The 13,394-nt window shown below is 39.4% G+C and overlaps 1 protein-coding gene across 1 annotated transcript in view; it reads left to right on the top strand.

The window, feature by feature from the left end:
* The window catches only part of DYNC1LI2 (dynein cytoplasmic 1 light intermediate chain 2), a 25,095-nt gene extending 12,235 nt beyond the window's left edge, over nucleotides 1-12,860 (top strand). The window contains exons 5-13 of the mRNA XM_057372667.1: nucleotides 2,206-2,372; nucleotides 2,688-2,781; nucleotides 3,358-3,493; nucleotides 3,824-3,935; nucleotides 4,600-4,659; nucleotides 5,391-5,432; nucleotides 5,852-5,969; nucleotides 6,930-7,046; nucleotides 12,171-12,860. Coding sequence (XP_057228650.1) covers nucleotides 2,206-2,372; nucleotides 2,688-2,781; nucleotides 3,358-3,493; nucleotides 3,824-3,935; nucleotides 4,600-4,659; nucleotides 5,391-5,432; nucleotides 5,852-5,969; nucleotides 6,930-7,046; nucleotides 12,171-12,277 — 953 coding nt within the window. The 3' untranslated portion in view covers nucleotides 12,278-12,860. The remainder of the gene's footprint in view (nucleotides 1-2,205; nucleotides 2,373-2,687; nucleotides 2,782-3,357; nucleotides 3,494-3,823; nucleotides 3,936-4,599; nucleotides 4,660-5,390; nucleotides 5,433-5,851; nucleotides 5,970-6,929; nucleotides 7,047-12,170) is intronic.
* Nucleotides 12,861-13,394: the final 534 nt, after the last annotated feature.

Below are 13,394 nucleotides of genomic sequence, written 5' to 3'. Positions count from 1 at the left end.
TGCATCACTGGCCATCCACACAGAGCTCTGTGTCTGGCAGGGGTTAATGCCACACCAGGTGCATCACTGGCCATCCACACAGCTCAGCTCCACAGGGAAGGGTTTTCTGTCTCCGTGTGAGAGGTGGTGCTGCTGGGTACTGCTGACTCCTGAGGAGAGGGGGTAACTGGGAGTTGTGACTCTGGGATTGTGCTCTTCATTCCCATTCAGCAGAAATTCATGAGGATGAAGCCATCAGACTTCTGAAATTTTTATATTGCATTTGCTCTTATWTATGTTACTAAAGTTCTTAGAGCATCTTTTGTTTTCTCACATTGTCAAGTGTTACGTTTTTCAGGAGAGGCTTATATTTCCCAAATTTGAAGGAGTTTATGCTTCCAAGTATCTCAGTAAAGATTCCTCTGCTTTATAATGAACAAAACACAGGAAAGGAATCCTGTCTGATTATAACACTGTGGTAAATTGAGAGCTGTATTGTCAGGTAGTCTTTTCCATGTGATTGAGTCAGAGAGGCTCTCCCGAGCCATGCAGATGGTATTCTTTAAAACTGCTCTAATGCACTTGGCCTCAATACTAAATAGTAATGSGAAAGTTCATAAAAGTCAAGAAGTACTTCAAAMACCCCTGTTCTRGTTAAATGYTTTCAGTGAGATAGTAAAGATGTGAAATATGCAGAATGTCTAATGGAATTTTGSTTTGCTGTAGCTGACTGAAATAGTCCTGGAGGAAGCATCCCTTGGAGCACTGTTTTCTCCTCTCCACCAGAAGGCACTGCCTCCCCACGTTTAAAGTGACTGTATTCCATTTTCATCTGTTTGTCTTTCCGTGCAGCCTGGCATATATTGAATTGGTGATTGGAGGTCTTATGGCCTATATTTAGTTTAGGGTTTTATACTTTACTCTGGAGTAAGCATCTCTTCTTTTCCACAAGAATGGCACAATTTTATATTTCAGCTAAACACTGTAGATGGTGCAGCTTTGAACAGAAGAGTTYTTCTGATTTGTTCTTCCTTCCACACACCCCTTCTGCTCCAGGAATGGTTCCTCTTTTGAAAAGGTTCCRTGACTTCTTTTTGCAAGATTTGTATAAGAAACTTCTCTGAGGTTTTACCACTTCCCAAAGCTCAGGAGGCCTGCAGTATATTGCAGTTACTTCCCTGTCACATGGAGGATTTCTTGAGCAGACTCTGGCTGGGCTGGGTACTGGTGGCTTTTTTGAGGRGTTTTCCTCACTGTCCCTGCAGTCACTCTGCTCCCACTGTCTCTGAAATAAAGGGAACAGAGCCTGGAGTTTGCTTGGCTCTTTCCATGAGGGTTTCTCATGGCTGAGTGAGGAGGAGAAGGCTTCAAGTGAGGAGAGTCCTGAGCCTCAGGGCAGTGCTATGCCTGGAGCAGCCACATCCAGGTGCRAAGATCTGGCTGCTCTGTGACTTTGGCCTTGAATAAAAGATTAAAGTGTAGATTGCAGCCCAGGTTTGATAAAGCAGGTGTAAGGTCACAGTGCATTTCCAAAATGGCCTTAATACTATTCCTTAGGTGTTTCAGTATTTGGTAATATTCAGTATGATTGGAATACTCATTGTTGCCAGAAAATTAAAATACTGAAAACATAAGAAGCATCTATTTTCCTCTGGACCCCACTGTAGTTTTCCAGAATACAAKTGAGTGTCATCAGGTAACATCCCTGAGTCTGTATTTATGCAGGGTAGCTTTATATTTCTAGCACTGGATGCCTGCAACAGGAATGTTGAGCAATAGGAACGGAACTGATTGTTTGTAAGAAAAAGTGGCCATTTCAGGCTGGTGTTTTCTGTGTACATTTACATTTTAACCATGCTTACTTCCACCATAGGTACCAATTGCAGGGCCGTGATGCTAAACCACATTTATGATTTCTGTTGTCAACTGCTCTCTAATGAAATGTTGCGGAATATGCRTTTGTACATACTATAGCTCTTGGCAGCTAATTGTGAATATTTGTATTGCTCCAGATCCCACTTGATTCAGCTTCCTGTAAGTTGTGGTGGAGAACAGTTGGGTATTTGGAAGGGCAGCAAGATTGAACTTGCATTGAGTTCTTGCATTTTAGCAGTATCAAAATTTAAAAAAAAAAACCCTTGAGATTTCTACTTAGTCATAGATTAATTATGGTTTTGGAAGAACTAGTTCCTTTATTGTACCCTGAGAATCTCTCTCTCCTAATAGTTATAAAGGAGTTTCAGGAATATGTAGAACCTGAGGAAGGCTACCAAGGATCACCACAGAGGAGAGGCCCCTCTTCTGGCCAGGAGGATGAACACGTTTCCTTACCCCTTGGAGAGAATGTGCTGACTCACAACCTGGGCATTCCCGTGCTGGTGGTGTGCACAAAAGTGAGTGGYTGCTTCTGTCTGCTGGGGAAGGGTTTCATTGCTTCTCTTTTAGAAGGGATGCTTTCTATAGACATGAAAAATGGTTTCTGGATTAACAGTGAATGGATTTGTTTTACAAGTGCACTTCTGCCATCAAACATCAATTTTTACCTTTAGGAAACAGCCATAACCTTCTGTTGTGCTAGTTACTTTAGCATTTGATATATCAGTGGCATTTTGAACCAAAGACTCAAAGCAAATGTGATGGGAAGAAGGTGTTTGAAGATGTGCTGGTATTAAATGGGTTCTTCTGGTTTGTTTTCCTGCCCCTTCCAGTGTGATGCAGTGAGTGTCCTGGAGAAGGAGCACGACTACAGGGAAGAACACTTTGACTTCATTCAGTCACACATCCGCAGATTCTGCTTACAGTGTATCCTTTCCYGTGCTGGGGAGATTGCCTCTAATCTGAAAGCTGGAAAAAGTGTTTTCATGCTGAATTGCGCATAAAGTTAATCTGAGAAATTGTGCTCCAAGATTGCTTGGTGTTGAATTATTTGCTGTGTAGCATTTATTTTTTTGAAAACGTTGGCAGTTGTATAAAACCTTTCACAGTTTTTAAATTGTGTGTGATTTGGAGTTTTGTGCCTTTACAGAGGACTGGTCTTGCATTTTGTGAAGAGTTTTTTTCTTGATTTTCCCCTCAAAATTTGCAATATCCATGTAAGCCTGAGATCTCATCAGAGTATTAAGTTTTTGATTTTTTTCCAAATTAAGTAGGATGCAATTTCCATATAAACCTGGGAGGATGAACAACTTTTGTGTATGTCAAAGAAAAGTGCCATGTTTTATCTCCTTCCTCCCCTGAATATTAAATATCTCTAGTTTTGGCTAGAACCACTTCTGAAAGCTAGGTCTAGTAGYTATAGCTCTATTAACTCCTGTTTTGGAATTCTTACTATAATTTAGAAATTATATCTTTCTTAATTTTCCTTAACTAGAAACTCAGATGGGGCTGCCTTGATTTATACATCAGTTAAGGAGGAGAAGAACCTTGACCTGTTGTATAAGTACATTGTACATAAAACGTACGGTTTCCAGTTTACCACCCCTGCCTTAGTGGTAGAGAAGGATGCAGTTTTTATGTAAGTCAGCTGGACAAGCAGCATGGGGGCAGATATTGGGTTTCATTAAGCACTACACTGCATGTAGCATGTATGTAAAAATAAATGGAATGGTTTGTTGTTTAAAAGCTTAGCATGCAAGGCTTGTGGCATCCCAAATTAAAAAAGCAACTTCGTGCATATTGCCTGGGATATTTGGCTCAGAGCATACCATCGCAGCTTTTGTATCCTTGGAATTAGCTGAGAATTGGGACTGACCTGTAAGAAAGTTACCTTATTTAAGTTGAAGGCAGCAAATAAATTGCCTCTGTGGAAGTAACAGAAAAGGCAGAGCTTTCTTCCTTTTTGCAGACCTGCTGGTTGGGACAATGAGAAGAAAATCGCCATTTTACATGAAAACTTCACAACAGTAAAACCAGAAGATGCATATGAGGACTTCATTGTAAAACCTCCTGTAAGAAAGGTAAAAAGGGATTATTTCTCCTATACCCCAACAAATAAGTGGAGTTTGGTTGGATGGCTGCTAAGGACCATTAATGTTGAAGAACTCCAAATATAAATGGAACTGTTTTTTTTTAATCCAGATATGTGAAATAGCAGGCTTTCACTTACTAGTTATTTTAAGTACTACAGGCAAACTCAGAAACCATTCACCTTATTGAATAAAGGCAGTCCAGGAATAGCTGTTTTACATTTTACCCTTTTTGCATGTGTGGGACAGGAAAATGCAGAAAATGGAGAACACTATTGTGGAGCATTCACATTTGTATTTATATGGTGTTATGGTGTTACCATGCAAAGGCAAACAAGACCATCTGAGGTCTTTGAAGAGATGCTGATGAGATTAATAAACAAACTTAAAAAGAGGAATGTGGCACTTTACCAAGCTCATCTCTACAGGACTGCGCTCACAGGCTGGCATCACTGTTAGTCTGCTCTAGTCTTTTTTATTTTACAGTAATTTTTAATTTTTAATACTATTATTTTAAGTATGAAAGAACAGTTTTAAAAAGTGAGCAATGGTCTTTAATTATTTGTCTCTCTTCCCTTTTGATCACCAAAACATAATAACCCGTTACAGTAATTTCAGTTTTTACTTATAGTAACAAAATGTTTTTGTTCAACAGTTAGTCCATGATAAAGAGCTGGCAGCAGAAGATGAGCAAGTATTTCTTATGAAGCAGCAGGTAAGAGTGGAAGAATGAAAATAAGTCTTTACTGTGTTAGATTTAATTTCCCCCTTATTGTTGCCTTTAGCTTTTCATTCCTCATTTAATTCACCAGGTAGATGTTTTTCAGCTTTGCAAACTCAGATGTCATTGTGAAGTAAGATTTCATTCTGAAAATACAGGTAGAAATATGGTCACTTATCTTGGCAAGTTGAAGGAAAGATCTGCCGAGTACAGAAATAATGCACATGTCAAAGGAGAGGAGGAAAGAGAGAGTTTGGATTTCACCACAAAGTTTCATTGATCTGTAAAATATGTATACTTTCAAAACCTAACATCTGAATACTGCAGTTTTCTTACAGCCAGASGCTTGAAAGAGTTTAATGTCTCTAACTTGGCCATGCTCTAACTTGTTATTTTCTTTATTACTCTGTAGTTTAAAAAATATAATAATACTTTCCTGCACAACTGATTATAAACACCCTGGAGGTTACAACCTGGAGTGTCTGAAGTTCTGGCTTTGAGTTCTGGACTGTCTGTGTGAGGCAAATGACTAAAGATTATTTACTCCTTGCAGCCCAGTCCTCTAGAGGCAGAGTGAAGAAGTATAGAAATATCAAAGATATTTATTCTTGTAAATACCAGGGAAAAAAAATCGAGTAAATTAAAGGTTACTCAGCTCCACTGTATTTTATTCCCCTGTATTCTCTGCAATATATTTAATATGCTTAATGTGTTGTTTTTTGCAGTCATTCCTTGCCAAACAGCCAGCAACGCCTACAAGAGCATCAGTAAGTACATGCAAGGAAAAGAGTAGGAGGTGTTTTGTTTCCTTCTAGGGAGAAGGGAAYGATTTTAACCTGCAGAGGTCCATTTTTTATATTTAAATGTAGCCTACATAATCTTCCCAAACTGCAGAAAGTAAATAAATAATGAGGCAATATTTTTAAATGTTGCTTATAAATTATTGCCATGGAAATATAGAGGTATCTAWTTATTGAACTGAAAATTTCCTGCAGTGATTCAGCCTTTCCTGTAGTAGAGGCACATCCCTGTTTTGGATGCTTGTTTGCTTTCTTTCTCCAGCGTGCATCACTACAGTGCCAGTAGAAAGGCTGAAAAAGTAATTTGTATGGGATGTTAAATTTGCTTTAGGTRACTAATCCATTGAAGTTGTTCTCTGATTTGTGTGATTTGGATTTTTTTTAAGGAATCTCCTGCAAGAGGCCCTGCAGGATCCCCAAGAACTCAAGGCAGAGCTGGTCCCGCCAATGTACCCAGTGCCTCACCRATCACATCAGTTAAGAAACCAGATCCAAATATTAAAAGTATGAATCAGCATTTTACTGTTCTATCATGTGTTATTTCCCTTAAAGTGAATCCTCTTTTGTAGAAAGATTTTGAGATTTATTCACCAATGGTATCGTTAGTTGAATAACAGAAAKGAATTTATGACATAACTTAGGATTGATTTTTTTCTTTTCTGGTCATTYATATAACTTGAAATCAAGTTCTGTTACTGCCAAGCAGTCAGACAGAGGTCAAATACATTTTTTTTCCTGAAGTTACCTAAATACATTTATTATGCATCATTTGGATTATTAGGGTGGAGGCTGCTTTAAACTACAAACAGTTTTATAGTTGATGTCACTTATTCTGGAATCCACAGTGAAGCATGTTGTACCAACCCCTCTCTGGAATGGCATTTGTTGTAGTAGATGCAGTAACTTGGAAAKGAGACCTTGCCCTGCCCCAGCCCTGGATGCAGCTCCATGCTRTTGAGGGGTTAGGAAGGGCTGCAGGGCCAATGTTGGTTTTTATTGAGCACTGCAGRGCCATSCCCCACTTCCAGGGGGTAAAATGCYTTTYTGGATTCTGTATCACTGCTCAATTGCCMAGTGCTGATTTATCAAAAACAGTTGGCATGAAAGGCTGTGCAGGTTGTTAATGGGCTAAGCAGTGTTTGAATTGTATGTCCACACTTGATACTTGCTCTTGGCTTCTGAATTTATTAAAAACTTGAAAGCATACAAATATTTAGATTAAAACTCCTGACACGCCCCCATCATTCCAGAAGAGCAGGAATGTGCTTTCAGTCATCTCTGCCTATGCAAGGTATGGCAAGGACTGGGGTATTTAAAGTGAGCAAGGACAGACTCTCTCAGAGTTGACATTTATTTCCCTGATTCCTAAGAGCTTTGTATGTATGTGAAAATAAGTGCTATAATTTACCAGCTCTAAGTGTTCTATGTGATTTATATTTGTTTTTTTTTGTTTTTTTTGTTCAGATAATGCTGCAAGTGAAGGTGTCTTGGCTAGTTTCTTTAACAGTCTCTTGAGCAAAAAGACTGGCTCTCCTGGAAGTCCTGGTGCTGGAGGAGTGCAAAGTACAGCCAAGAAATCAGGTACTGGACTTGTTACTGCAGCTTGGTTTTAAAAATTGTATTTTTWAAATTTCATTTGGCACCTTGGTCTAACTGGGGTAGTCTCTTACCCTGGTCAGGAAAGYGACAGACCTTGACAGATGACAGTGCCAAAATGTACAGTCTTTAAAAAAAGAGCTAAACTACTGCAGCTTCACAACTCCAGGGCTTCTGTTAAGCCTGATATATCTTAATTCTTTGTGTGAAGTTGCACTACTGGGATTTCAGTGAYATTTGAGTCTTGATCCTACTCAGAAAGTGCTGATTTCCTTTTCAACTTCAGAGTTCCTTCCTTTCTTGACACTTTGTTGTTGCTTGAAGGAGATGGAGTTTGTTGGGTTTGGACTGGAGTTAGCAGTCACACTATTGAAATCTCCCCAGTGTTCAAGCTGAAATGAATTACTGCTTGTGACAGCTTGAAGCTGTTCCCTCATTAATTATTTAATGTTTTATTGTGCTCCAGCACAGCTGATAACACTGACAAATGGATGCATTCTGTATGTATGCACTGTGTGAGAGCATTGCTGATAAATCAGTTTAGGTGAAAATGAAAGAAATCTGCCAGAATATTCAGTACCTACCCAGACCTTGGAGGTGGAAAATGCACTGACCACCCAATACACTAAATTTACTACTTTAACTGTTTCTGTTCAATACTGGCATTCCCATCACAGTGAATGTTCRGGAGCTTTCCTTCCAAAGTGCTTCCACTCCTAAATTATTGATAGACACWGTACTTGTGATCCCAAGCTTGTGCAATCACGTGGACTTTAGTGGGGATGCCAAACCCCCAGTTCYTCATGCTGAGAGGGGAGTGTAAGGCCCAGACATCCTGAACCAGAGMTGAAGAATATTTGCTGCCAACTACACTGATGGTACTGTTAATCAGGGCACCTGTTGGAGTGTGGGTATTCCTGTAGAGGGGAAGTAGATGGTAGGTTTTTTTTATTTGGGAAGGTTTATATATGACATTCCATGCTCTGAAAGCTCAAAAATGCCTGTGATTTAACTTAGAGCAAGTCAGGTGTGGTTTTTCATGTGTTTTGGTTCASTGTGATGAATTCTGTAATTTTGTCTTTATTAAATTTATTTAWTATGAAGATAACAACAGAAGGGGTTTTGTATTATATATTATTTACATGATATTGTATCTGTGCAWTAAAATACTAATTCTTTCATAATCCAGAGTGCCCTTTCCAGTTAAACACTGAGGGGTGTCCTCTGCTGCATCAAATGCAGCCTGGTGTTTTACTCACCGCAAGGTCAAAATAACTTTTTGAAGTTATTTGATTCTATTTGAATACAAATAGAACTGGAAATATTTTTAGGTATTGTTTCATCCATGCTTTTTGTCTGAAGCAAAATCAGTTAGGGAGTACCTGGTGGGTGATTAAAAAGCAAACTAGCTCTGAAATAAAAGCTGTAATGTCAGCTCTCCAGGAAGCTGATTCCAGTACTTAATTTCACAGTTCCTTTGTTCTCTTRTCCAGTGTTTCTGAATCCCAGTACTGTTTGTCTTGTTTGGGTGGAGATGGAGGTCAGTRGAGCCCCTTTGTGCAGTTTGGATTTGGGAGCTGTTCCCCTTTGCTGTGCCTTTGTCTGGCCCATGGGGACAGATTTGTGCACAGAACATGTTGTTGTGCTGTGACAGTTCTGTTCTCGGGGGCTCTGCCCCAGGGACCTGTTTGCTCTGTCGCACAAGGCTTTGCCTGCCCTCACCAGGGCACTTCATCTGTGCTACAGATTCTCTTCTATGCTTCTGTTCACATATCTTGGGTTGTTTTCACCTGTGTGACACTGACCAGGTTTTTTTATGACAATTCAACCAGTTTAATACATTTTCTGCCTCCTAGTAGGAGGGTTTCTAGTCTGGATCAAATWACCTCAGTGTTTCAAAAGGTTGTGTGTTTGCTTAGTCATTGTTTTTCATTCTGCCATCATGCACCACTTTGATAATTCACATCGATAACTTTTCCCCTCCAATCCTATCTTTCCAAATCCTTTGTTGTCCCTCCAGGCACACTTAACCTACCCATCCTCAGCAGCTGCTCAGGGATAATGGCTGAATAAAAGCACTGACCAGYCCTATGGATAGCTAATGGGTAATTTTATGAATTAAAATCCATTCATTTTCTCTGGAACGTCAAGCCTTTCTTTTAAAGTTTCTTTCTGTGAAGGTTATGTGAGATGTGACATCAGCCACTTCTCCCTTCTCCACAGGACCTGTTATCTTATCATAGAATTAAATGTGGGTGGCTTGGCTGAACTTGTTGGGAACAGACCCTGTTGATTGTTGGGAGCAGACCCTGTTGATTGTTATGCTGGTAGGCTGTTCTAAGCACCTCAAACATAACTGCAATTTCTRGAAAAACTACTAAACTAGTCTGTAATGGGCTCTACTCTTTCCTCTTTCAATCTTGTAGAATACTATGTGCCTTCCAGGACTTTTCAAAAATAAAAAGTAGCTTGATTTTTGGTTTTTTTTTTCCTTGTGTCAATATTAACTTCTAATTGGAATAGATAATTTCTCTCCTGAAACATGTAGAGACATCAATCATACATCCTTCCTTAACTTCCTTGGTTTTGTTAGACTAAATTAGACAAGTCCTAGTCTCCTGCTAGAGGCTGAGCTCTGTTTTCCCCACTAATTTCTTCATTAGTTCCCATTGTTGATTATTCTTGTCCTGATCAGAGCATTGTATTCAGCACTCCAGATCTGTCTCATTGTAGTGCCTGGGGCTGAGTTCTCTGTCTTGAGTGGAAGTGCTTCTCCTGAATGCTCTCAAGGTTGGCTTTTCTTGGCTACATCGAGCTGGCAGCTCCCATTCCTTTCCTGCCTTGGGGAACAGAGCAGTCAGCTTCCACTCGTGGGAGAATGTGGCTGSTTCTTGTTACCTGCTGTGCTCACACATTAGATGAACCAGTGTCAGATTCAAGTGTCCTGAGAAGGTAAGGGCTTCTCGTGCTGCTCTTGGAAAAGCTCCTGTTGACTTTGTGAGGTACCTGAACAGAAGAGATTACTTGTTTCTTTGTGGAAGAGTTGACCAGAACATCTTGGAGAAAGTCTTATTTACAGCAGCATCGTCTGGGCGAGTAAATGTGCTAAAATTATCTTTGTAGGCATTTGAAACATCTAAACTGTTTATAAAGAGCCTGACGTTTTCAGAAGGTTGATGACAAAAATATTTAGCTTTGAAGAGACCATCTGTTTCTCTCATAGCTCTGAATATCCTGAGGCTAAAATGTTGAGATTCTGTCCCAAGATGAGAGATGCTGTGGATCTCAACAGTTCTGGTCAGCCTAATTGATGATTGGTTTCTACTGAGACAATTCCTACCTGAGAGAAATCTCTCCTCTGGGCAGATCCTGCAGTGTTGTGTCCATTTTTCCTGCTGTGCAATTTCTCTTGTTTGCATTTGTGTCTGGACTCTCTTTGGTGTCTAGACCATGATGTTTTAAAGAACTACAACTGGTTGTTTCTGTGGWGGATTATTTTTCTTCATGTGAACTTCTGTAGCTAAAAAGTTACTTCATTGATATTCACAAGAACATTCTTGCAAATTCTGAGGTTRCCTTCCCTCTCTGTGGCTGTTCAGTAGATAAAGAATTCAGGTTCCCTGCTCTCACTCTGATCTAGCGAGGGGAATGCATGTAATTATGCAGAATACATCTCACTGAATGAGGCCATCACCATCCTTGACAAATTTGTAGGGATACTGATAGCAAGTGTCACTCCAATTCATAATTGAGGGGAAACTTCTTAAAACCAGCTACTTGCATTTCTCTTCCTTTGGAAGGTGCTCACCCATGGTGGTAGAGGGGAGATGAGGTATTTGCAGGATGCTGCTTGGTGTTATTTTGGAGGCCTAAGGAACCAGTTCATCTGGCATAAAAACCAAAATGACAGTTTCTGTTTAGATCTGCTCTTATTTAAGCAAGGATTTTGTGTGGCCTTTATTGTTTTAGGGTTAGGCATTTTTAACTCCAAGGTGCCATGAGTCTATGTGTGAAGTGTTTTGTATTTTCAGTTCTGTTACAGTACATTAGTTAATGTACTAATTCCTAAATTTTGCTTAAATACCTCTGCTTTGAGTAGATGCTGTGCCTTATGCCTAGTGATTAAAAGTAACCTTTTAACTTGGTTATGTCTTTGTACTTTGGAAAAAAACACTTAAATCTCTAACAGTCAAATCTTGCCTTCTTAATGTTTTCAGCATGTACCCTGGAAAAAATCCACCTAATATTTCACACACATTTGAGCTGAAAAACAGATGCTTGTTAAATTCTTTGGCTATGTAAGGAAGCTGTACATGATTATATAATCTACTTTTTGTCTAAAAATATAGCTTTTTAATCTTAAATGCTTGTATGYTCCATGCATTAGGATATATTGTTCCAATTCTGGTGATGAATTTGTCTGTAGGTTCATAATTTGCAGAATCACTGAAGTGAGCTGATGGCTCAGTTAGGGAATTGTTAAAAGGTTTGGAGTCGAATATAGAAATGTAAGATACGCTTTTCCATGAAATCCTTCAGTGTGTCTGTTTCCAATTGAAGAAGGGCTTTAAAATGACTGCTTGCAGATACTCCATGAATATGCAATTCCTGTCCCCTTTGTAGCTTGCAGATAGGAGAGCTCTTCCTGTGAGTTGTTTCATMTTCAAATGCAGTGAGTGCCAGTGAGACCAAACAAATGGGATTTTTTGGCAGGTGTCCTACATACCTTGTGCTTAAAAGTTGGGTTTAAATAAAGTCTTTGCTATCAATGCTAATTATAGAATTGTGTATGGTTGATTTTTATGGGGAATTCTAAAGATGGTATTTTTCAATATTAGTTGCTATAAAACATAGCACTGGTTGTGTTGTGCTTTCTGCTGCTGTACAGTTCAGCATTTCATCTCTTTGAAGTGAGTCAAACCTAAGTCTTTATCAGTTTTTACACAAAGAATAYCCTGCATTGTGCCATGCTCTGTGGCCTTGGGAGGTCGCAAAAGAATGAGAAATAAGTAATATATTGTCAGGTAAAGGTGATTTTTTTTTGAATACTGGTGCTCGTTCATTAAAACATCATTGAAATTTGATTCTTTGTGTCCTTTTTCTTTCTAGGACAAAAGACAGTTTTGGCAAATGCTCAGGAGGAGCTGGACAGGATCACTCGCAAGCCTGACCCCATGGTAACAACAAACTCTCCTCCAACAGAGAATGAGGCTTGATAGGGCAGAACAATGCATATGTAAATGACCAAATAACTATGTATAGTGATCTGATAAGACCAGGAATTTTCTGCTATGGCAGATGCTATCAGTTTTCTCGGGGCAGGGGAAATGAGCTTACTACATCATTGCCTTGTCCCAGTAAAAAGTGCACATTCAGGAAGTTTGCATATAAAATCCCTCTGTATAAGATAACCATTTAGAATTTATATAGGGCAATTCTTTTGGTTTGGAGGTAAAGCAGGTGCAGCTGCATTTCCTGTCGCGAAGAACACAGAGAAGCAAAAYGGAGAATTCTTTTTAAAGTACTACTGACTGCACACGAGGCAAGAAAGAGAACTGAAACCCTCTTTCAGAGTTACTGGAATTGGCTACTTGTATGTTTGCAATGCATTATATTCTTGGAGTGGTGGTGGTGGTGGGGGTGTAACAGCATTAATTGGGGGAAGGAAGCAGAGATGGGGAATGGAGCCCTRAAAGGGGAAACAGATTTGGGACAGCGAGAAACCAGAACGTTGGATTGACTGGAGAGGAGCAATGTTGTCAAATCCTGTGTTTCACAGGGGGTAAATAGTCACTGTTTTTAAAAGACTACTTTACATTGGAGAATTCCAGGCCAAACACTAAGAACCATGGGAATTTATTCTTGTTATAAATCCTGTTTTAGTTTTTAAAGAAGTCTTAAGAGTGTGGATGCCCTTTCTGGTGTAGCTGACAAAGGGAGAAACTAAACTTGTTTAGATCCAAGTGCCTGGCACAGTATGTGATGTGTCTTTAGAAGGTGCTTGAACTTATTGTGCACTGTAGTACAAACAGTCACTGTTTGGTTTTATTTGAAAAACAGTAGTTTGGCAATTTGTATTTAATTTTAAATCCTGTTTTCTGATAGCTTCTGCCTTTTTTATGCCAAGAGGCTGGCCTATGAAGAATGGTGGGTGACTGATCATTTTCCCATAATGAAATGTGCTACAGAACATTCTCAGTATTGTTTTTCCTTACTTTTTTTCGTAACTAAATATTAGCTACCAAGCTAAAATGGATTCCTGCCTTACACCTATGGAGGTTTTTGAAAAAAACTTTCAAGGCCATAGTTCCAACCACATCTGCTTGCAGGTGC

This window comes from Malurus melanocephalus, unplaced genomic scaffold, assembly GCF_030028575.1.
Source record: "Malurus melanocephalus ecotype Western Australia unplaced genomic scaffold, MMel_1.1 scaffold_176, whole genome shotgun sequence".
Lineage (NCBI taxonomy): Eukaryota > Metazoa > Chordata > Aves > Passeriformes > Maluridae > Malurus > Malurus melanocephalus.
The sequence above is the reverse complement of the archived record's forward strand: the minus strand, read 5'-3'. Positions and strand labels throughout refer to the sequence as shown.